The sequence below is a fragment of the Thermobia domestica genome, chromosome 8 (genome assembly GCF_964235325.1).
Source record: "Thermobia domestica chromosome 8, izTheDome1.hap1.1, whole genome shotgun sequence".
In the NCBI taxonomy this organism is placed as follows: Eukaryota; Metazoa; Arthropoda; class Insecta; order Zygentoma; family Lepismatidae; genus Thermobia; species Thermobia domestica.
In genome coordinates this window covers 206,514,569-206,540,252 of record NC_137461.1, presented here as the reverse complement: position 1 = coordinate 206,540,252, position 25,684 = coordinate 206,514,569, and the positions used below count along the sequence as shown (strand labels likewise).

The 25,684-nt window shown below is 34.2% G+C and overlaps 1 protein-coding gene across 3 annotated transcripts in view; it reads left to right on the top strand.

Moving 5' to 3' along the window:
• LOC145693424 (uncharacterized) overlaps positions 1-23,885 on the top strand; it is a 535,492-nt gene extending 511,607 nt beyond the window's left edge. For all 3 annotated transcript variants that reach the window (XM_081769405.1, XM_081769406.1, XM_081769407.1), the window contains one exon: positions 19,786-23,885. In XM_081769405.1, the coding sequence (XP_081625531.1) occupies positions 20,036-21,784 (1,749 nt within the window). In that variant the 5' untranslated portion in view covers positions 19,786-20,035 and the 3' untranslated portion in view covers positions 21,785-23,885. The remainder of the gene's footprint in view (positions 1-19,785) is intronic.
• Positions 23,886-25,684: the final 1,799 nt, after the last annotated feature.

Below are 25,684 nucleotides of genomic sequence, written 5' to 3'. Positions count from 1 at the left end.
TGTAAATACTTAATCCTGACGACAAAATGTATTGGTTTTCGTCATTTTCAACTCTCTCTTTCAGTTAAGAAAAACAGTTATTCCGCAACTATTTTATAAACGTGGAAGATCGAAATTTATGAGTAGTTTACTCATATATTGCAGAAAATGTGCGACAACAATTTCATTTTTCATATGTTTTTCTTTTTTTAATTTTAATTTTGTAATTAGGATAACGTGGGAAATTAAAGAGCAAAATGGGAATTTCTGCCTCTCGAAATGGGATTTCATAATGTTTCAGATTGCCATCACTCATTGATCCCTGATTTTATTTGTTATTAGCTATAAAATTAATTGCTAGACGATGATGTAATGCTAGAATGGTTTTTAGGTATACATTCGACTGTTTTCAAAAATACAGTGCAAATATACCTCCTGACCTGTATATGCTTATTCTTTCGTGAATTTAAGATGAGTATACGCTGGACTATAAAATATTAGCTGGGTATACGCCATACACTTCGTATATGCCCCATTACATACGGCATTACCTAGACGTACTCCTCCTTAGTAGTATTTTTTTCTTCTTAATGTCCCTTTCAAGTAAAATTATTAAAGTTATGTACAGTATATGATACGTGGTTCTACAGCTTAAAATAGGATCCGAATCCCATCAGATCTAAAGGAGAATCAAACGTGATACTAATTATGAATGCATTCCTTCACTCTCTTCCATTTTACATATACCAAAGGACAACGCAATTGACAACCCTTTCTTCGCTTTTTTTCAGTGGATTATAGTTGGCCCGCCTATCTATCTTGGGTAAATTGACTAGAATTTACTTTCAGGTAGGACATTCAAGAAACGACACAACTATGCAGCTTCAGATAATTCCCTATATTATTATTTTTAACCTTTCAGTTTCTAGCAAATTTCTACCTCTCCTTCCTTAAAACTTGTTTCGGTAACACTGCGGTTAACCTATTTGAATTGCATATACAATACTTGTACATATCTAGAGAGTGTAATGCATTTAAGGCTATGACATGGCTCCATAGATCTTCCAAATTGCATTTGAGTGCATACAAGCCTCTACAATACCTCTCCAAAGTAGTGCGACCAGTGTGTAGTTGCGGTAACATACTGGCCTCGCACCCAAATGACCTGGATCTTTTTTTCTTTATTTTTTCCCCCTTGTTTCTCTTGTTTTGATTAGAGAAAGGTTGAAAGATAACACGTGTATATAAAAGTTCAAAAGCTAATTCATTGCTGTCCCTGTTGGGAAGTGAAGTTCCTGGATTTTTTATTTGTCCTTTACAATAAGACATCATCAGTTAACTGACCAAAAGGAAGTTCTGTTGTTCTGTCATTCCAGGTGCGCTATTGTGAAAAACACACAAATTGAAGATTGTTATAGAACTGGTATCAAACCAAATGTTTTGTGTATTGAGTTACTTTTGTAGCTCATGAACTAATAAAGCATATATTTAATATACGGTGGGAGAGTATTATAAACATTGTATAGGATGATTCGAAAGTTAACTGGCTCTGATTTTAACTATTAATTTTAATTATTTTCATATAGTAAATACATATCTTAGGAAACTGGCACGTATTCCTTGACCTGTTTTATAAAATAGGATGTATACAAATACTCTGATATTGATATAGAATCTTAAAAATCTTTTGTTTACAATTCTGTATAACATTTATCATAACATATTGATAATATGTGGCTAGTAGCTAGTAAAAGGGCTTGTCTAAGCAGGAGATTTTGTATTTTGCAATTTTATGCAGCACCGAGGTTATGAAGAACAGAGCTTACTATTAAAATGTGTTCTAAATCACACCGGGGCTTCAGTCAGGTGCAGTGAACGAGTGTACAGTCCATCATGCAAGATCAATCCTCACAGTATAGGCCGCTTCCCATCACATTATCTCGCCTCTAAGAGAACTGGATTACTGACCCTAACAAAAGTGCTTGTAGTAACAGGCAATTTCTTACCCGTGGTACTAGTATTACTATTTCATTTAACGATTTGTAAATTAGATACTGAAAGATCTCCTGCCAGTAATGTAATTATGGATTTTACCTGAAAACAGTGCATTGTATTATTGGAAATTTATTTCCTGAGAAGATACACTCAGCATGTTTTCAAGCTAGCCGAGTACACACTATGTACTTTTTTTTTTTTTTTTTTTTTGTATAACGTGAGAAATATCAACGATTGATCTAAAGCGAATGTTCACCTGATTGTTTAGTTCGCCTTACGGTGCTAACTCCAGGTGACACTGGCAGTTATCATTAGGAATACACACTTTTCGTTTATACAGTCAAACAAATGTCCATTTGAGTGTCAAGTTGTTTTGATGATACAGGTCTAATAGTTGGGGGAAAGATATCCCATCAGTTTCACACAAAAGCATGTTTGATTTATTGCTAGTAGTTCCGGGTGCCTGAAGTTTCATATGAATAATCAGCTTTATTTCTTATTAACATAAAAATATATATACGACCAGTAGGGTATAGAATACTCTCGATACTTAACGGCAACAAATGAGACAGATTGAGTTGATTGTTATATTTTAAATAATTCAACGGAAATTTTAAGTATAGTGCTGAAGTAGCGAAGCTTCGTGATATACTGTGTAAGTTGCACTTCTCCAAAAGTATTTTTAATATGGAACTTTGTGTGCATAAAAAAAAAAAAAAACAAAAAAAAACCGTAGATTTTGTACACCAGTGACTGATTTGTAAGACTTCATAACTTGCAATCTAGCAGATGATTTTCTCAACTCCTGGTGGGATAAGTTGAATTTGCTTTGCCTATCGAAGTTTGCGGGATCGGCCAGACAATGCATACGCATCTTCTCTTTGTCAATCACAGCAGGCTAAAGCCATCTACGCTTGTCGCTTAAGAATGATAAATTGTAGGATTATTATCATATTGATTTGATCGTGTCGTTGCTAGTTTGTATTAGAAGTAGTTGCTTTACCATACAGAACATTATAGTAGTCTTGATTTTGTAAATATCATATTCAGATCTTTCATATTTTAAATTTCCAAATTAATAAATCACGCCTTTAATAAAATCATTATTGAATAACGAGCTGCGAACATCATATTGAATGGACAGCGAAGTTACCACAAATGATTTCTCATCATTGCAATAAGTCGACTATTATAAAATATTCGGTGAGTTCTTTGTAAAGGAATCACCATTTGTCTTCGTAGTAGTATAGCCAATTATGAACTACCTAACCTAAATTCACTTTAAAAATTTACTGCATTTAACATTGATTCTATATGTGATGTATACCTATGAGTATAGAATATGAATCACATAGGGTATGCTCCCACCACAGGATGTACAGACGAGAGAAATAATGCGAAAGGTGAAAAACTAACTTCCTTGAATTCTGAAGATACCACTTTCAATGATAAAATGGTAGGTCCCTTTGTAGTAAAATAAATAAAAAGTATGGTCGTTCTCACTTTTTAATTGAATCATATTATGCCATACTTATTACGAAAACGAAACCTCGTGACTGGACAATATTTCTATTAAAGCCTGGAAAAGTTTAAGTAAAAAATGGTAGAGGGGTAGAGAGAGAGAGAGAGATAATAGTTTGAAATCTCGAAATTGGCATTATTCTTACAGGAAGCTGAAAATAGGTAAAATTTACATTTTTTTTTTTTTGGACATAAATATCTAGCTTTAATTTTAAAAAATCCTTGGATGTTATGCAACCAACATTACGGCAATTTCAGCCAAATAGTTCTTTTTAATTTGTTGTTGCCAAACCTGGTTACTTACACTAAAATACTAGATTGAGTATAACTTGTTGAACCAGCTTTGATAAGTCTAATGTATTCTAATTATAAGTTATTTTTGAAATTTATTATTTGGAAGCTTTCACAAGTATTTTTCTTCGTAGAGAATGCTTTTCGACTCATAAGTTAGTTAGTAGAACTTATTCAAAGTGTTAATGATTCTGGAAGTTTGTTGTAGTTCATATTAGAGATAATCAAAATATTGGATAATAAGTTATCTTGTATGGTTCTAGAAAGAACCAGTAACCCGAATAATAAGTGTAGTACAGTATAACGGATAATATGCGACATCTAATTAATTTCTCTCCGGATTTAGCTATTGTACTTAGTTTATAACCATTCATATATAATTCGTTTTGTAGTTATTTCGAAAACTTTCTTTTCTCCACAGACCAATGAAGATGTATATGACAAAATGGAAGCTTTGCCCTACTAGTTATGTAAACTCTGTTCTACCAACTGAATTGAATAAATAATGAGAGGGAAATAAAATATAATATTCGGTCAGTTTAAAACTGTTTTACTTCAGGGTCGTCATTTATGGGGAGGGTCAAGCAAGGCAATTATCTCCCTTGAGTTTATATATATATATATATATATATATATATATATATATATATATATATATATATATATATATATATATATATATATATATATATATATATATAATAAATGGATAGAATAGTACAGGTGCACACCCAGAAATTTTTGTTGGTGGGGGGTCCAATACCACTAAGTCTATGTAGGATTGAATGGGTATTATTCTGCATCCGAAAAGCATGTAAGTAATTACATATACTTCTACCTATATTTTCAGAAAACAATGATAGAACTAAATTTTTATAAGAGAAAGTATACAAATGAACTGTAAGATCCAGTTTTCATGCTACATGAATCACTTCCCTGTTAAATAAATATAATTTTATTGAGAAAGTATACAAATGTATGTTAGAAATTTTTTGTAAGATTCTGATCCAGTGGACCCCTCTTCGTAGGTGCGCCCCTGGAACACAATAATATACTTATGATAAACGTGAAAATCTGCTTATATTGTTGGATAGTGTCATCTCTCTCCATGTAATACCTGAAATGACTTTGTAACACACATTACTACAACTATTGTTATTGTAACTAAGGGTAACAGAAGGAATATAAATATTCAAAACAATTGAGGAACTATAAAAAGTAAATAAGCAAAAGAACTATTTTTTTTCTGAGATTAACGTCTCACGTTACACACCGAAAGTAAGAGAGACTTTGATTGTTGAAAATGAGATAATTGATAATGATGGAATAAAGAGGGAAGTAAACGGGAGAACCACGAAAGAAAAACTTACACGGACTATTTGTCCACCACAAAACCCACTTGGCAAAAGCTGGGATCGAACCAAGATTCCACACACCAAGTGACCTCTCTAAAACTGACCCACCACATCCTTTAAAATCTGTAATTATGTGTAATATTATTTCATCACAACACATAAACAAAATTGAAATGTAATAAGTTTAGCTAATATCAAGATAGACATACATAAATATTTTTAAAATGTAAAAATAGCATAACAACATTTTGTACTGTGCAGTCAAGTCGAGGGGGAGAGTTTCTTAAGGTACCGATATATATATAATATATTGATCTTCCATATATAAACTCCAAAACCTTTTGGCCGTCATTGTACATGCGATTTAGGTATATCAGTTTTCATATATAAGGTATACCTACCCTCCTCTCTTTAAAACGAACATCCTTCGCCATGCTCTTTCCCCTCCCACCAGTTTAATTAATTAAAACTGATGTCATCACCCAAAATAGCTAGAAATTTATTTTTAGAAAATCGTATCTTGCTTCATTCAGAGGATTTTAAAATTAATTATATATGTATATTACAATAAAAATATTGACTACAAATGTCCCAAACTGAAAATTCAGAAAATCCCTTTCCTCGAGTGGCGAAACCTTTTAATAAAAGTGAAAACCAAACCGCGTATGGTTTTAGTATGTGAACTGTAGCATTTCAGATACGCTAGTATGATTATTATTTATTTGTTTAACAAAGTGGCCATTACTCTGCATTGTGAAACACAAAATGAACATCACGAACTGCCAACATACATGTTAGAAAATAAAAAGCGAAGGGATCTGCTTGAGTATCGGTTGGAATAAGTAGAAAAACCGCGAGTCATCATCTTAAATTAGATCAGAGCTACCGCTAAATGTGAGAAATTAACTTTGCACTGTGAAGGCGGATAAAACACTATTTAAAATACAACAAAAATTAGCTTTGTTTTTTTTCTTTTTCTTTTTTAAATTTAACATGTCACCTTGACTCACTTCAAAACACAATACGTGGACATGGTTCGTTTAGCTGAGTAGACACATAATGTGTAGAGATCCTATATCACACTTTAGGGCCAGCCGGAAATTTGTTACGAAGGACTTTCCAAGATAAGATAGAAATCTAATAACTGTGAGCGAGACAAAAGACGAAAAATAAGGTGCTCAAAGGAATGTTCTCACTAACAAATTAGAATTTATCATGCTATATGCGAAAAATGGAAAGACCTCGAAGGTAAAATTTTAAAAAATGGCCCACCCAGTTTTGTTTTAGTACACGAGTAGTTGCACACCACCCGTTCCCCTTTTAACGTATTATTTTGTTTAACATGTTATTCTGTTCCTCCCCTCTATCAATAAAAAGAAGTAGCATTTACAGTATTTGTTTTCTTCAGAAGACAAGGTAATTAAGCATGTAATTTATTTGGTAATGGCAGTGGCGTATTTACGATTTTGTTTCGGGGAGGGGCTTTGCTAACTTTCGGGGGGGGGGGGGGCTTTGCCTGAAAATCTGAAAATTCTGCAAGATATTTCATATACTTTACTATATAGTAAGTAAGATTTCGGGGGGCTTAAGCCCGGAAGCCCCCCCTTCCCTAAATATGGCACTGGTAATGGCAGTAGCATATTTTCTATCTACTCCTCTACTATAGTTTCATCAAAGGAGTTGCAGTTTCCAAGTTTGTCATTTGAGAGTTTTTTTGTATCATCTTAATATGGTAGGGGGGAAATTTAATACCCGGAACTTTCATTTGCGGTTGCGTATACCCTTGGGTAATAGCATGTGCTTTTCAAGTTCTATAGTTTAGTTTGGCCACGTTCTTACGATATGCCTATTACAAGCAATGGTACCATTGGAAGCTTTTTAGTAAAAGTACAAAAAATAAAAATGAAATCTTTCAGTTTAACATTCCACATGATTATCCTCTTTAGGTTAAGGGAGACGATGATTAAGGCAAGTGAATGATGATTGATTAATTGGTGGAATGGGAATGTAGAAGTAACCCGAGAAAACCCACAGACGCGCTGTTGTCTACCACAAACTTGCGTGGCCGGGGATCAAACTAGCGATCCCACGCACCAGAGGTAAGCGCTCTACCACTAAGCCAGCGTGCCATCTTATTAGTAAAATTGCAGATTCATTGACAAAAATGCCGTCATTCCGTTGATTGGTTTCTTAATTTACAGCTTAACGCCTATTTTTAGCATTATATTATACACGGATATTCGAAACTACATGAGCTCCCACCAGGGAATCAAACCCCGGGTCTCCCGCGCCAAAAGCATCTATGCTAACTTTATAACCACTGAGGAGCTCTCCGCTATTCCATTCTTGTGAAATTATAGAGAAATTACGGATCATGTATCAAAATAGGCAACTTTCTTTTATAACTATTAGTCCATCTCTTGAATATTTCTCAATTGATCTTGTTGAATAAACTAAAACCTTTCCAATGGGATGTCTGAGAGATATGAATTCCATAAATATGTGTGATTTGGCTGGTTGATAGACTTGAAGCTTTATGCCCCCTTTTCAGCACCAAGACGTGGACCTAGTGCTTAACGTGGGAGTTGAATCATATGAACTCCTACCGGCAGATGACACTACACTAGCCATATAGCTTCGAAGTAGCTTCAAAATCTGTATTGAGTTCCAAACGTTTAGAAAGGTCCAAATTGAGTTTCCATGACTGCTGCCTGACTTAATCTTACTCTGCATGACATGACGATTAGCTCAAATCAAGAAATTCTTACTTTTAGGCTAGTACAAACAATAATTTCAAAAAAGAATAATGAAAAATGACAACAAGTAGATACGACTCCATGAAATGGCAGTTAATAAATATAGCACTAAATTCGATTTAAATGGTTTATATTCCACTTTTATACCTAGCAACTTGCGACTGAATCAAGATTATCTTTGAACAGTTCGAAGCAGCGATAATAAGCTATTTCTGTGTAATATTTAAGGCAAACAGTGCAGTTATAACAAAAAGAAAATACCGTAAACTCAAATCTTTAGGCTAATTTAACATTAATCTATACATCTGCAAGTATGTGTTACCCTCTGTTTTCGAGATATCAATTTTCATATCATTCTATTATATATATGACCAGTTGGTCGAAGAGCTATACAAGAATATTTACCAGTAAAATTAGAAGTTGCTCAGTACAAAAACAGAAAAAGAAATAATTAAAGCAAGGAATCTATGTGTTGTCACTAAATTTTAGCGCACAAAGCACCCGAACAAGTTAGTAGATCGCGCAAAATAATATACCTGTGCATAGGTTACGTTCCCCTTTCATACTGTATATTTCCAATATAATTTTATATTGTAGAAAATATAATTTTATTGTTCTGAATATAGTACGAAAGTGTTTGTATAAACTGTTTACAATTGAACGTTTTCAATTCTCTTCAATCAACTACTTCTAGGTCGTATGGATAGTATTACGAATATTTCTTTGCCAAATCAAGAATCATCGAGTTTATTGTCTTAGAAATTACTAATATACATTTCCCCAAATTCATCTTTATACGTAATATGTTAAGTTTGTTTTCCATTTAGCCTTTTCTGACTTTTCAGAAACTATAATTCTTTACTAAAAATGTACAATTAGCTAATTTCATGCGACTAACGCTTTGTTTTGTGTTCCAAGAACAAAAATGATTTGTACTTTGGAAAAATTATGACACTTGTGGTGTAAAAGTTAGCGTTGCATGCTGTCCTAAATCTTTTTTGCACTGTTAAAGTTTCATGCACGATGAAACACAGGGTCTAAGCTTGTTTCGTTTATCTCTAAACGTAGATGGTGATTCAAAATTATTTCTTTGATGTTAATAACCATGTAGTAAACTTCTTTTTTCTTTTCTTTTCTCTTACAGTGTAATCTCAGGATTGTTGTCGAAGCCATTCAGAAACTAAACTTTAAAAAAGAAAAGAAAGAACAGAAAAAAGAAAGAAAAAAATCACGCAAATTGAAATGCAGTAACAGCACCTATTGTCTCCGGAATCTGAAGGCCCCAGAACTCCAATAATTTGAAATTCGAGCAAATTTTGCCTAGGAATCTGAACATTCAGCACGTTGCTCATGTTTTAGCGTACGTTTCTTCAGTTATGGAACGTGACTTGCTTTCCGAACAGTAATCTGTATTTTATTATTATATTATTTTCTTATTATTGCGAGCGGAAAATCGAAAACTTTCTGTGCCTACTGATTTATCGCAAGATTACAAACCATAAACGAAAAACAAGATACACACACTATTCCACACGTCTTTGTCTATTTTCCCACATAATCACCACATCTGTTGAGGCACTCATCCTACACTACCGCAAGTTTCTCGATGCCCGCTGCGTAAAAGGGGGTAGTTGATTTACGAAACCAACGACGAACAACGTTCTACGTTTCGGTGTCGTTCAGTACCTCTGACCTGGCAAAAACTTCTTCAATAGGCCAAAAAGATAGTAATCATGGGCAAGGTATGGATTGTAAGGACGATGTTCCATAATCTCCCCCTCAGCGATGCCAACGAAGTCGTCCGATCACTTATTGCCCTGGACATCTTCTCGTCCAGTTTCAAACTTTTGACCACCATTGCATGCTTTGCATTGCTAAACACTTGCCCAATACACTGGCTTCATTTCCCTATGAATATATGTGGCTGTGTCCCTTGCAGCATGGAAAACAAATAACACTCCGTTCTGAGCACGTTAGCTATCTTCGGCTGTGATAACAGCACCATGCAGTGGAAGAAATTCGAAAGTTACAGAGTCGTTCCAAGAAAAGCTTTCTGCTTCGCTCTATATCTCGAAGTTTGTATTAAAATGTATTATAGTATACGCCAGAAAAAAAAAAGTGCAAAGACTTTTTGATTTTCCCTTAAGATCCAGTGCATTTCTGTTAAAATCATTTTTGAAAATTCGAGTTCGTAGTACACAGGAACGAATATAATATTACCAGCATAGTAGGAAAATGAACGCGTTGAATGCAGTGGTTAAGACAAAATGGTTCATTACCATAATAAATGTTCTGCCTCACTGTCGGGCCACTTACCACAAATTTATAAGCTGTCGTGTACTTAGTCCCAAGTTAACTTCCTTGTCTTAACGTATGAATTGTAGTTGTGGTCTTAAGTGTAGTTGTCTTCTCGCTCTTCCTGGTTTTCCTTCCACCATAGCTTCTAGTGGTCCCTGTAATTTTCCCTCAGTGTTCCATCGAGTTTATTTTTGATTAGTTTTAAATGTTATTCAAACCTCTCCAATCCATCCATCCAACTTTTCTCGCAAAGTATTAATAATACATGTATTTCTGACTTAGATTACGTCCCACCCGATTAAATTTTTCATCCTTCTCCATACCCAAATTTAAGATAGTTTCAGTAGACTTCGCTCTGTGCAACATTATATTCCACACTATATGTTTGAAACATTTTCATAATCCTTTATTTAGTGCCCCACAAAATACGCCCGTTTATCTTCTTTCACTGTTCTTATCCTGGTTTTTATTCCCTGTTCATAATTCAGACCTTCACTATTGTTCAATTTTGTTATAGAGTATTTTATTTTCTACGCTTTGGTGTTGTCCCACGATAAATAGACAAAACTTTGCTTGCTAAATGAAATGTAGATAGGTTGTGACACTTGGCAGAATTGCTATTGAAGAAAGAACGAAATTCTATGTTGCAAAATCCTTCTGGCTTTTTTTTTTTTCGTAGAAATTATCATGATTTACTTAATTATATCTCAAATTAGAAATGCGCGCATCCAGTCAGGGGGAGGGGAGGAGCTTTCCTTAGCTTGTTACTTATCACTGCACTTTAAGTACCGTATTTCAAGGAGAAAAGTGCTGTTTGCTCTATAAGTGAATGTTGCTCACTGTATTTATTGTGCTTCATTTTGAACTTCCGACACAGATAACATACAACAAAAGGCAAAATTTTCGTGATTATGCACTTCGTGTTTTCCTTTCCTTCCTAATATGCTACGGTAAGAATAGCTAACTTTCATCTTATTATCAATCTGCACTCTTAAATTATCTATGAAACCAGTTCTGAAATTATAGAACAGCCTGAGTCACATTGACAAACAACCCAAAAGTTAACAAGACTTTTCAATTACACATGCAGGATCTTGATATGTTGGTTATTACTTAAATTGCATTGTGCCGCAGTTGTTCGTTCGGAACTTTCATCTTACCTATAGAAATTTACTTGCTTGTGGTGTATAGAATACTAAATGTACTTCAAGTCGGTCAATGATAATGCAGAAAAGGCTCCAGAAGATGCAAATAATATTTTTACCTTACGTCAATCGTTCTATATGTACGAAAATAACATTTGTCAAGTTTATATCCTTAAAAGGAAAATAGGTTAGGAAAATTATAGGAAAGCTGCTGCTATAGTTCCTGTTTCCTTGAGGGAGCATCATCATGATAGTTACAATGTTCGCCTTACGGAGCAAATTCAAATAAATAGGAAAACACATATCACAGCATTTTAAGAAGTGCGAGAGTGTTTCTCCTCAATTTTGCGAAATTCAGATACGCTTACTCATGCTGCTTATACGAAATGTTACTTCGTAAATCTATCTTCTTTACGTGATACATTTCTATAAAATGACTATACTATGCGAGTACTATATTTATTCATGCATACAGAATTCATTCTTATTCTATGTACTATGATTTATTAAAGCCAATCGATTGTTATTACTGTTTCATCCAACACATTAATACATACATAGATATTTGATTCCAGCGGCCAGATTTACTGGGTATACCAGGAACTCATCAGTCTTGTGAAATTCCTCGAAAATTGTATGCTTGCAACATAGGAATAAGAAATATCCTAAACCAAACTCAGGAATAAAATTTGATTTCACTTACTGGTGCATAAGTAAATTCTTAAACTGGGAACAAGACCAAAACAAATGCAATTTCTGGGAGGAGGTAGCGGTGGCTACGTAGTAAAGCTCTCAGGCTGTGGTGCGTGGAGTCCTAGCTCTCACCAAATGATTTTTGTGGTGGAAATAAAGGTCTCATCTGTATTAGTTATGTTATTTACAGCTGTAGCGGCTTCCAAAATTTGAACGTTTGTGATACTGTAGTGTCCTTAGTTTGTAACACGGAATAATGAATGTGTATTGTAACGTTTTGTTTAACACTTAGATTTGAAATATATAATAATTTGACGTAATCTCATTCTTTTTTAAAAAAAATGTTCAGTTGACAACACTGATAATCTAGTGGTATTGTAGAGTATGCCAAACAAAGCTCCTCTGTTGACACTTGAATCAAAAAAAATTCATCGTTTTTATCTACTAGCTTGAAAGTTACAAGGGCGATTCAAGATACATGATCGATCCTGTATATAAAATATATGTGCGTTACTTAAGTAGTAAAGAAAGAAATAAAAAAGGAAAACAAGAAAATATGAAATATATTGACTGAAAAACTGGAGACGGTAGATGTGAATTAGATTATTTGACTTGAAAATGTGTTGAAGAGATTGCTTTCGCCTTACATGTAGCGGAATGTCCGGTGGTTTCCTTGCATAAAACTCACTATATTGACTTGCAATACATCCTTATATATGTGCACACAGTCTCACTATGGAACATCTTATATTGATAGTAACATTGCAAAATCAAACAATGTGCTATCGATATAGGAGTGAAGGAAAGTGAGAAATCCACGGGTCTACACCCAGAAACACAGGATATACAGAGGAAAGAAGGATCTAGAATCGTGTGAAGATAGCAATGCAAAAGACGCACTGACATAGAAGGAACTTCAAAACGATTAAAGTAATCTAAATGACATTTACACAACAGTATAGTAAGCAAATATTGTACCCACAGACATGCTCAATAATATCATATGTAATGCAGTATTCCCAACTAAGCACAAAATGAAGTTTAGTTAAGTAGCACAGAACACAAATTATAACACGTAGAAAATCTAATTAGGAGTAGAACCATACCTGTAAAGTCTTGATGTACAATGTTGCCAGCGTTTGAGGATAGGTCTATGTGAATTCCTATATAGATCTTGGATGTAGAAGAGTACGGTACATACAGTACACGATTCGAACTAGTTAAAACCAAAATATGAGACCGCAAACAAGAATATAATCACTGAAGTAGGAGAATAAGGCACGAAGCACAGTGTCGAAACAGTTTTTTCCCCAAGTAGAAAATCAGAACAGTATCAAACACAACACACAAAACTGAAATGATGCATGCGCTTGGATTGACAATTGATTAGCAGGCTCACTTTTTGATGCACGTAACATTGTATCACTGTATGTACTCCTCTAGATCTAAGTTTCATATAGAATAGGAACTCATTTAGGCCTATCTTCAAACGTTGGCAACACTGAACATCACGACTTCACAGGTATGGTTCTACTCCTAATTAGATTTTCTACATGTTAGAATTTGTGTTCTGTGCTATTTAACTAAACTTCATTTTGTGCTCAGTTGGGAGCACTGCATTACATATGATGTTATTGAGGATGTCTGTGGGTGCAATGTTTGCTTACTATACTGTTTTGTAAAATGTCATTTTGATTACTTTAATCATTTTGAAGTTCTTTCTGTCTGTAAGTGTGTCTTTTGTATTGCTATGTTCACATGATTCTAGATCTTTATTTCCTCTGTATCTCCTGTATTTCTGGGTGTCGGCCGGTGAAACTTTGGATTTCTTACTTTTCTCTACTTCTCTATCGATTGCACATGGTTTGATTGGGCAACGCTACTACCAATATAAGATGTTCCCATGTCAGTATTGTAATAAAATCGAAAAACTAGAACAACTGTAGCTTCTGAGATTGAACTACATAACTCTGCCCCTATAACAGTTCAAAAATGATATTCTAATTTTCTTTTAAATGCCAGTTTTTGATTTGAATTTCATCTATTCTAGTATTATCCGTACAATGTTATGTTCGGAGAGAGAGAGAAAGGGGGAGGAGGAGGAAGGGGGTGAATAAGAAAAAAAAAGCTAATAGCTTGCATAATTGCGATATTGTGGTACAACACATTTCCTTAATGGAAATGAAAATGGATTTTGACCAATGAGGCATGGCGAGAAAACGAGCCACAAACGTTATTTTGTGTTCATGGTTGACTAAGACTAAAAAGCTTAGGCAGACTGATGTCTGTGAGTGTTTGTGCCACTTTCACCGAGAAATTAATAAGCAAAAATGTAACAAGGTTACACAAAAATAAAGAAAAAGGTTTTTTTTCTATTCTTGCAAACAAAAAAATGGCTAGGTTGTGAATTTTCAACCTCAATCCCTCACATTTGTATGCAAGTTTCCGGATCTCAACAGAAATTACTTATTCAAAGAGCAGAGCTCTTAAATGCCATTATACTTTTAAAATTATCCTCAGAAAGTGCGAGACTTGACGTTTTTAATTGCCCAATTACTATAGTTAATTAACTAGTTAATTAATAAGGATATATTATTAATAAATAGTGTAGATTCTCTCGAGATTTTCTCAGGATCTACGCTGAAGTGTTAACAAACTCAAAGAATTACGTATCATTTATATATACATGGTATCTCAAAACAACACCGACAACTTTTGGGAGATGATTCCTGACACCAAGATCTTAAAAACGGTGCCTCATATCAAAAATTGTTTCCTACAAAAATTGTTCAGTTTTCCAAGCTCTTTCGAACGAGGTATCATTCGACCTATGTTCCCATTTTAAAATTTCACGTACACCCCCTCAACCCAAAATGGGGGCTTAAGCAAACTCGTGTTTGACCAATTTTTTTAGGTCCCTCTGTATTGTACATTGACTCTTAACATTTTTCTTATTTGATGTATAGTTCGCGAGATATTGGCTTGTAACCCTTATTAAAGATCAAACGTAACATAAAAATCATATGGATACAATCATGTTGGCGCCTTTGGTGCAGGACAGCCGAGTTCGATAGCCAATCAGGCGTATGGGTTGAATTTCAGCAACTATATTAAACTAAAATACTAAAAAAAATCGAATAAGCTGTAAAACGCAATGAACAATTTGTTGTGAGAGCTCACCTCTTGACAAATTACCATTTCATCTTTAAGTTAACTTGTTGTTGCTTGAATCGTTCATGTCTGGTGGTTTCTTCGTGGCAGAACTAACTGAAAAATTGATCTTGAAATTGTAATATCCTGTAATTTGCAAAGCAATTAGAAGAAATTAACCAGGATGCAACTAAGCGGAAAAAACTTTTTTTTTTTCAAAAGAAATCGTAATTCTTTATACCTACGATGACACGATTCTCTTCCGTTTCTCTGATGTGATCGTGAACAATTACATTGTAGCCCAGAGATTGAAAGATCTGAAACAGAACTTCACTTTATCAGATGAAGAAACTCACTGGGCATTAGTTGTAGTACTCTGCGGATTAGCTTCAGATAATATCACAACATATATTACGACGTACACATACATAGAAACTTCTACGTAATTGGAACACTAAATGCCTTAAGGATACAAACACGAACAGTAACTAAAGTTTGAGCAAGTTAAACCTAATAAAAAGAATACCTAGGTAATAAAAAAAAAGTTAATAAAATCCAAGTATTCAAAAGTGTTTGAAGAAATGAAGAAATCTTTGTCAGAACATTGAGAAGAACGTAATGTAATAAGACTGATTTTCTTTTTTCGAGCTCACAATAGAACATTACAGTGAGAGCTTTATCGAGCTCAATGATTGTTCGTTTACCTTGAAGGGTTTTTTAAGCTTGAAAGAACTGTTGAATGTTTGAGTAGGTCTCTTGAGTTGTTTTTCTTCATAAATTCCAAAATATACTAAAAGAAATATGATTAACTGGGTTGCATATCTCCAGAACCATGTGAATTGGTGGTGCTATTGGCAACCTGATAAATTGAAAGACATTTTGTATGGAATCAAGAGTGCCAAACAACTATCCTGAAAGAGCAACTCGAGTGCAGTGTTAAGATTTTACTCTAATTTCCTCATTAATACCATATTTATACTTATTGAGATGTAAGTGTAAAATAATAATAATTTTAAATTATTATAATCATCATTTTACATAATGTCATTGAGCAGGTTTAGAAAAATCATTGTCGCTGGTAACATAGTAGTAGAGCAATCACAGTCGAACGATAGGCCTTATCTAAATTCGTTGTCAGTTCTATGATAATTTTTCTTCCTCTTTTTTACATGTTTATCTTTTACAATATTACTTAAATTACGCACATGACAAAAACAAAGAACTACCGAACTCTTTAATACTAGATACTGTAGTAACTAGCATTCCCCAAACTGTAAGAATTTGATAAATATTAAAAGCCAAAAATGTGTGGTTCAATAAATCTTGAAAAGAATAAATAGATGTTCATTGAAAATGATGTTGCAGAAACTAAAAATGAAATGAAATCTTTCAGTTTAACGTCCAACTATTTTGCCCTTGAGGCTAAGGGAGACGGGTGATCAAGGCAAGTGAATGATGATGGAAGAGTTAGTGGAATGAAATGTGGGAGAAAACAGGAGTAGCCCGAGAAAACCTATGGACACGATGTTGGCCGGGGGTCGAGCCAGGAACCCCACGCATTAGAGGTAAGCGCTCTACCACTGAGCCACCGTGATCCCCTTCTTCGTTTCCAATAAGTAACAGAAATGAAATGGCTCATATTTAAAACAAGCCACCGTGATCCCCTTCTTCGTTTCTAATCAGTAACAGAAACGAAATGGCTCATATTTAAAACAAACCACCGTGATCCCCTTCTTCGTTTCCAATCAGTAACAGAAACGAAATGGCTCATATTTAAAACAAGCCATATATGACTAATCAATACCTTTAAAACATTTCCTAGTATTCATAAAATGTGTTATGCAGATACCGCAGCATTCTACAACTATAGACGCCGACTACGTGGGTGCTCCGGGGCTCCGGCGCCCACAAGATTTTTGGTTTGGACCTGGGTTTAAATCCGTTTCTCTTGCGTTTAAGTCAGCCGTGTTACCGACTGAGCTAAGACAGCCCATCCTTATAGTACCGGTATATTTTACTTTAGCACAGCACAGCCCCTTATGACAGTGTTCATAAAAGATTTTAACTAAAAATTAATCAAATATCGAAACTTCCCTGAAAACATATATGCTAACACATCACACCATTGATATGCACCCACATAAATTTTGGAAAGTCGGCGCCGTTGTCTGCAACATAGATATTTATATGAAGACATAAGCAGCTACAAAGTAACTTCTTCACTAATTGTGATAAATTGTCATATATATATATATATATATATATATATATATATATATATATATATATATATATATATATATATATATATATATATATATATATATATATATATATATATATATACAGGGTGTTAATGAACTATGCCGACAAACTGTAAGAGGTGATTCCTCACATCAAAATACGAAAAAAGTTAATAAACCTATGGCGTAAATTGCATAGTTTCAGAGCTAGGGCTTTTCAAAAAAAAAAAAAATCAACAGGTCCTATTTCGAATTCCAGAAACTGTAGGTGGTGGTCCTTATAAGCGTAAAGGAAGCCACGCATACACAATCCAAAAGAGCATATTTCGTCAATTTTCAATAGGTATACAGGGCATTCCCTACAGAATTTAATTCTCACATATGCTGTCAATAGAGTTTTCAGATATACCCTGATTTCAAGGAGGGTCCAAAGTAGGCAGGAGGTCAGCTTTCACAAACAATGGACATCCAATGCTTCGGAGGGAAGTCGAAAGTGTTAAGAACCGAAAGCTTCATTTTGTGTGTGTGTGTTCGGAATAACGTGTGATGCGATGTATTTCGTCACGGTATTTTTCACATTTTCTTCACTTATAAACGTGAAAGGAAACATTGCAGCATGCATTCTACCGTGTACGAGAGACTGTGCTGCTGACGACCCTTAACACTTCTGACATCGCCCCAAAGGATTCCATGTTCACTGCTATCAAGGCTTTATCGTTTGCCTACTATAGATCAATCATAAAGTCAGAGCATATCTCAAAATTCGGTTGATTGCATGTCTGGGAATTTAACCCTGTATGGAATACTCTGTACACCAATTGAAAATTAATGAAATATGTATTTTTGGATTGTGTATGCTTAACTTCTTTCACGCTGGTAAGGACCACCATCCACAGTTTCTCGAATTCGAAATAGGGCCTCTTGAAATTTCACTTTTTTTGCGATTTTGGACAGCCCTAGCTCTGAAACTATGCATTTTCCCCACAGGTACATATGAACTTTTTATGTTATTTTGATGTAAGAAATCACCTCTTACAGTTTGTCGGTATAGTTCATTAACACCATATATATATATATATATATACATAACATTATTTGAAGTTTTGCAGTAGCTTACAACTTTGGAATGACGCGGAATTTCCACCTTATTTATTTTTAGTTACTTCCGACTACTCTGACGTTCTTCCGAGGTCCCCTACAGGACACTATCTTCGATTGCGTTTGTTCCATATTTCTTACGAATACACAGTTTTAAAAAGCCCATGTGTACATATTGGGTCACACTTACATATTCCACTTCTTCAAGGTCATGCATATTATCTTGAGATATAGTTTCCATTTTGAGTACGTTCTTTTGAGGCAGATCTGGTTCCTGGCAAAAGCGATACTGACATAGGAAATTACACAGATGGCATCACGGTTACCTAAATTAGCTGGTACGAACTAGAGTGTTCTCCTTAGGCGTGTTATAGTCCACTAGAAAGAGTTATCCAAAACAGACCTGCCATGCCTTGGTAAAAATTAAGTCTCACGCATCATAGATACAACTACGTGCTATTATTTATCGCCTAAATTTGAATATTTTCTATGAAGATAGTAGCTAACTTTAAGTTTACTTTAACAGATTTTGTCCGAATTAAATTAAAGTAGAAGTCAATCGAATAACTTACTAGCTAGCAAACATTTTCTTTCCTGTTGAAATGCAAAATATACATGTAGGGACACATTCCTTTTCCTTTTATTATTAGATTACTGACTTACTGCACGTCTTTTAGATATTCAATATTTCTACGTATTCTATTTCTAAATACTGAATTCAATTCCATTTTTTAAAAAAATCCTAAAGAATTCATTTTGATATTATAACTGTCAGATATTTATTCATAAGTGTTTACATATCTCTGTATAAATGGTAACAATCCCATCTATGAATATGACTTCAAATCCTATGAAATGTATAGTTTGCTTAGATCACATGCATAATGTCTTTCCATTGGTTACTTAAATTTTCTATTATTGCCTGTTTACTGACAACTATTACCCAAGTTTCATTCTTCATTTTCAGTTTCAGTTATGTGAAGTAAAAGTATACTTTTTCTTTGTCTTATACTTTTTCCAATTGTTTTACAAGAAGATTTTGTATTAAGGGCATTTTTTTAAGGAAGTTCGGCTGTCATTGAAAATATATTTCGTAATACGAGAATGAACTTACTTAAATTGCACAAAAACAGTTGTATGCAGTGTATGATATAATTTGATTGCTTCCGATAACTTTGAACTTGAAATATTAATAATGCATATAGTACTTGTGCCTGTTTCTCTCATACTTAAAGCGTTTTCTTTCTTTGTCTCTTTCCAGATGCAGTGATGGGAGAGCTTTCCAGGCCACCTCAAACTGCTTTACCATTTCTGCACCAAAGCAAACAACATGAGGTTCATCATATTACTATACATTGGAATGTGTCGTCTGTAGCAGCGTAATTACAGCAGCAATACTTCAGAAATAGGACAAAGATAACAGAGAAAGGTTATACAAGCTGGTGTGCGGCGAATCCACAATTCCAATCTTGTGCCTGAATCCTTGCCACACTGTCAGATCGTTGGTGATAATGGATCTGGCGGAGGCTCTTCGAGGAGAGGATATATCTAAGACTGATTTCTTTGACTTTGTGACATGTCCGGACTTTCCAGAAGAAAACCATCGGAGGATAAAATCCCCTAGTTTTCCCGTCAATGGGTCATTAGACCCTTTGGAACTAAAAGAAGCCAATAATAACCATTTAACTTCTGAAGCTCTCAATTTCGATTTTTGGAATTCTTCAGGGAGTGAGTCAATGAAATTAGAAACTGCCATATTTGATGATCTCAAATTTTGGGGACAAACTGTGGTAACTGAGGATTCATCGTCTGCTAAAGTTAATACTGATGGTGCTATTTATACTCTAACTGTTCTAAATGGTGATCAAGTGTGGTTCAAGGGTGATGAACCAGGAACTATAACCACAACAACTAGTGTCGAACCCACATTGTTGCAAAACTCTCATCATCAGCAAACGCAACAACGATCGTCACAACCACCCCCTGCCCCCTCACAGCAAAACGTAGATCTCGATTCCTTCCTGAGTTTTGTGAACGGGCAAGATCACAATGGTTACCATCCTTCTCATCACCCTACCCATAACACACCAACACCACCAAATAATTCCCTTCAAGATTCGCCTCTTACTGGAGATGCTGCAGGTACACCAACAACACCTAAGCAAGAACCATCATTTCCTCCGTATGAAGAACCTGCTGGCACTTCGGTTGCTACTACAACCACTACTACTTACTCTGAAGATGTCAAAGTGGAACCTGCATCCATGTCACAGGACGCAAGCTGTAACACGTCCGAAAGCACTTCAATGGCAGAAGCGGTACCTGTCCTACTCATCAAAAATCAATCTGGTGACGCACCTCCAAATATAATCATTCCCGAACCACTAGAGGAATATAACTGGAAACTTGCAAACCCAGATTCACTTCTTCGGAGTGCTCTTCAAGGCAAAACGTCTTTTCTCACACGTTACAACGGAAGCCAGAAAAAGGAGCTGCAAAATTCTACCGTTAACAACCACTCAGAATTAAAACGAGCCCTATCCACGCCCCCTGGCTGCAACCAACCCCATACACCAACAGAGGCTTCATCTCCGTCAACTCTTTTTAATGGCGGCGAAGATAGTAGTAAGAGTTCCCTTGGTTTAGATCCAGTTGAAAGCATGTTTAGTAACGATCATCAGCATAACCATTCTCATCATCATCATCATCATCCTCAAGCAACGTTAAGGCTTTTGTCTGAATCGGAGGCATCATCAGCGCATTGTGTGGACGAAATTCTTTTGTCGCAGTTGGAAACTTATCCAGAGGATTTCGAGCAACTAAAGAAAATTGAAAATGAGGTAGCTGAATCTGTCAGGAACTACTGTAGCACCGGGACCACTACTACAACTACTTTGATATACAAACCACCGCTGCAATGTGAAACCCTCAACAACGCTGTTCTACATCCTTCACCGCAGCAACAGAATCAGATTTCTGTTTTAAAAAGCAATAAGAAATATACCAAACGACAAAACAAGCCACCACAGATGAGTAATGGAATTCGTAAAGAGCGTTCCCTCCATTACTGTACCATCTGTAGTAAAGGTTTTAAGGACAAATACTCTGTGAATGTTCATATTCGAACGCACACAGGTGAAAAGCCTTTCGCGTGTAATCTGTGCGGGAAGAGCTTCCGTCAAAAAGCACATCTCGCCAAACATTACCAAACACACGCACAGAAAGCGGCCGGCAATGTCCAAAAATCATCTAAGAGGTAGTGAGAGTCCAGGGAGCATCACACGATGACGCAACAAAACATATCAAAGTATTAATGACGGTGGTTATTATTTACCTTTAAAAAGGATAGAGAAAAGTGGTGCAGATAGATTACTGGTTCTCATCCTCGGAGTCTTCTGTGAGATGTCTTCCTAATTTTTATTATTATTATTTTTCTTTGTTGGTGATGCGTGTCCTTCTATATACATATATATATTGTTGTTGTTCATTTATTTAAAAGTAATAATAATAATTTGTGCGTTTTCTTGCTGATTGACCGAAAACAACAGAGACTTCAACCATACCAGTAGTTTAAATCAGTAAGAAAACACATCATGTTACCTATAATACGAACAAATAAGTGTTAGATCACATCCACTGTACTGAAATCAACAAATATACTTACGAACTTTAGGGGGACTTAGTTCATGGAAAGAGCACTAATAACAGTAGAGTACATACATATATACATATATATATATTATTAAATGAGATTGTCGAATTTAATAGAACGTTCAAGGATTTGTTCCTATGTTTGTTTTTACGAAAAATAATATATGCTGTGATGATTTTGTGAAATCTTTTCATACTGTTCGTGTATGTATTACAAGTAAGAATTATGTATAATTTTTAAAAATGAACAAAGATCTTGCCGATCCTATTTTACATGTGCTTCCACAAATAATTTTTTACGGATTTATTGTTGTGTATATAAGACTTTATATGTGAAATATTTTTAAAGAGAGAGAGAAATAATATATTATTTTTGAAACCTGTTAAGTGTTCTTAAAGATTTTTTTTTTAAATAAAGCTTTCCAAATGTATTTTTATAGATGCCTGACATATCGGTAATGTGTGCCAAGGGATGTGGTGTAGATATATGTAAAGTAATGTGATATAATTATATAATATACATTTATATGCAAGTAGAATCATTAAAAAGTTGAAGGGGTTGCTTATTAAGCACAAATGTAATTTTCTGTAAGAAAAAGAAATTTAAATAAAAACACAACATAATTATAATTGGTAACTAGTTCTGTTTTAAATAAATGAATCAAGTACACATAAAACTTTAATAAATTTAGCAAAAAGTACATTAAGAAATGATTCACTGCTATATTTATAGTATCTAAACTGTAAATGTTATATCATACAGAATGTTATCATTAATATTGTTCTAAACTATGAATCTGAAAGAAAAGTATACGAACTCAATTATAATTTTATATGTTAATAAAATATAGAGAACTATAAACTGTGTTTACTATTCTTGGTCACTCCGTTAATAATCGAATAATATCAAAGATATCAAATATCAAATCAATGTTGTATTTTTATTGTTCAAGTGTAAGGTCTGTCTCAATCTACCGCATCGATAACATACGGAGATATCTGCACGTCGGGTCAGTGTAAAGAAGCAATAATTAGCCTAGGTACATAGTCAAGGCTAACGATATATTTTCCCAGCTTTGTATCATTATTGGATACTCTGATAATTCAATGTAACAACCTATAGTGTACAAGAAAAAATTATGTACTTCACAATTATGTTAAGGAATACTGTATTCTTAAAACTTTGCATATTTTATTTATTACTTATTTATGTATGTCGTGTAACATCTATAATCATGTTAGAGTATCAACTGCTTTAATAGTATTATTATAATAAAATATTCAATTAGGATCGTCCAGATTATGAGTAACTTGATACAACAATCTTATTCTTTCAAATCAATACACCTTTCCTCTATCTTCACAAGCTGCTTATAAACGTAAGTTGTTTGATTTCTCCATTTTAAATTACCACCTCATATTAAAGATGGACGTGATAACAGTGCATACAATATTTATTGAAACTATACTTACCCAAAATCACCCAAATTATAGTTTCGGGAAAAACTGTCATCATCACAGATTCTTTATCGTTGCTTGCAGAAGAAAGTTCTGTTTGATTACTTTCTTCTGTATATCAAAACTCATGTGGTCTTGCAACAAAATTTCCCTCGCACCATAATTAATACTGAATATGTATCGTATTAATTCAAGTAGCAATTTCAAGAACATACAATATTTGGAAGCCTAGTTGAATATACATCCAAATAGTTAGTTAACTGAGGATTTCCTTCTTCTAATATATTCATTATCGGAAATATTCAATCTCAACTGGCAGCAATTTGCTATAAAACAAGAAGCCTTAATCAGCACGGTCCTAAGATGCTCTGTTCATCGGCTTTATGCAATGTGTTAATCATAGTCTTTTTCCCCTCTCCCTCATTCCCTATCACCTAAAAATACAATTTTTTCTTATACACAATTTTTTCTTTCTAAAGTTTTTTTTTATCTCTAATATTTGGTAACTCTAATTATATAATCTTTATATATTATTCTCAACACTATATAATTAGTTCTTCGCTCCACCAACCTAATCTTTTTTTCATTCTATATATTCACATTTTGAATGCCTCTAGTTTTATTGCTTCTTCCTCTTCAAGATTCTTTTCATAATATCCATGTTTCTGCTCCGCAAAGTAAAACATTAATGTTAGATAGTAACATCTAAGAAATTGTACTTGGGCTAGAAACAATGCAATGTTTGATGGTGTAAAAATTATAGATTGATCAGTGGTTGAGGAGAGCTTAGATACAAACTACATCAAGGAGCATTAAATAGAAAAGTTACATGCTTAAAATCTATATTCAGTATACTCAATTAAAAACCACAATCTGACTTCTGTTGGCATTAAATCATCATCTGTTGTTTAAAACGAAGACTATCACTCCTCCATAGATGTTAATAATATTTACCGAACTCTTTGGCTACAGACTTATAAAATTATTTCGTTAACTAGAATTTATTATAACATTCTCTAAGTTAAATTTGTCCCAACCCGAGTAACAGCTGCACATCGAATTATTAGTTGGCCCACCTCTAATGTGTGTATCCCTTTATAAAGCACTTAGAAAAATACAATCACCTTGAACCTCTGCAATTAAATACATAATATTCGATTAGTCTCTTCCGTATCCTCTTATCCAACGAGAAAGTAAAAGCTCTTAAAGATCTTTCGCCTTTCCTATCTTCACTTTTATTTCCCATTCAGATTCCAGATTTTCATTAATAATACTACTCTACCTAGATATCACAAACTAGTCACCAGTTTTGCTTTCTTCTTTTCAATTTCTGTATTTATCACAGTTTCTCCATTAATCACAGTTTCCTCCTCTTTCCCATTATATTCTTACATTTAATTGGTATATTACCTACTCCAGCTGATCAATTGGTATCCTTTTACTCTTCATATTTTTAAGAACTTTTCCGGACTTATCCCTCAATATAGCAAATTACTTGTGTTTGTCATCTTTGCTTACTTAGTTTGTTATCTTTCATTTCCTCTATGCCATTACATTTACGATTACATTGTACTTCACCAGCATGTCCGTTAAAATACCTTCACACATGTATAAACATAGTAACTTCTTCGAGTGTAGTTGAAGATTCTAAATCTTCATTTGTATTTTCGAATGAAAATGACTAGAGAATAGAAACAATTTTGAGTTAGTGTGTTTAGCACTTAGTTCTATAATAGTCAAAAATGGCATAAAACTACATAATATCAACGCTGTATCATACGATATATACTGCAGAATTTTAAATCAAATTCGTCTTGAAGCAGTGCCAATAAAGGACTTAAAAGATTACAGTCATACAGTGCCTTTCAAAAAATATGTACCATCTAGGAGAGATTTGTTTTGTACCAAAAGCTTTATAGAATTGCAATACCATATAGCTTTCTAAGCAATCCCTTTTCTAAAAAAAAATCACACCTTAGATTTATTTAGTGTGGGGTATTTGGTTGATACTTTCACACTAATCATAAATAATTTCTATTACAAAATAAAAG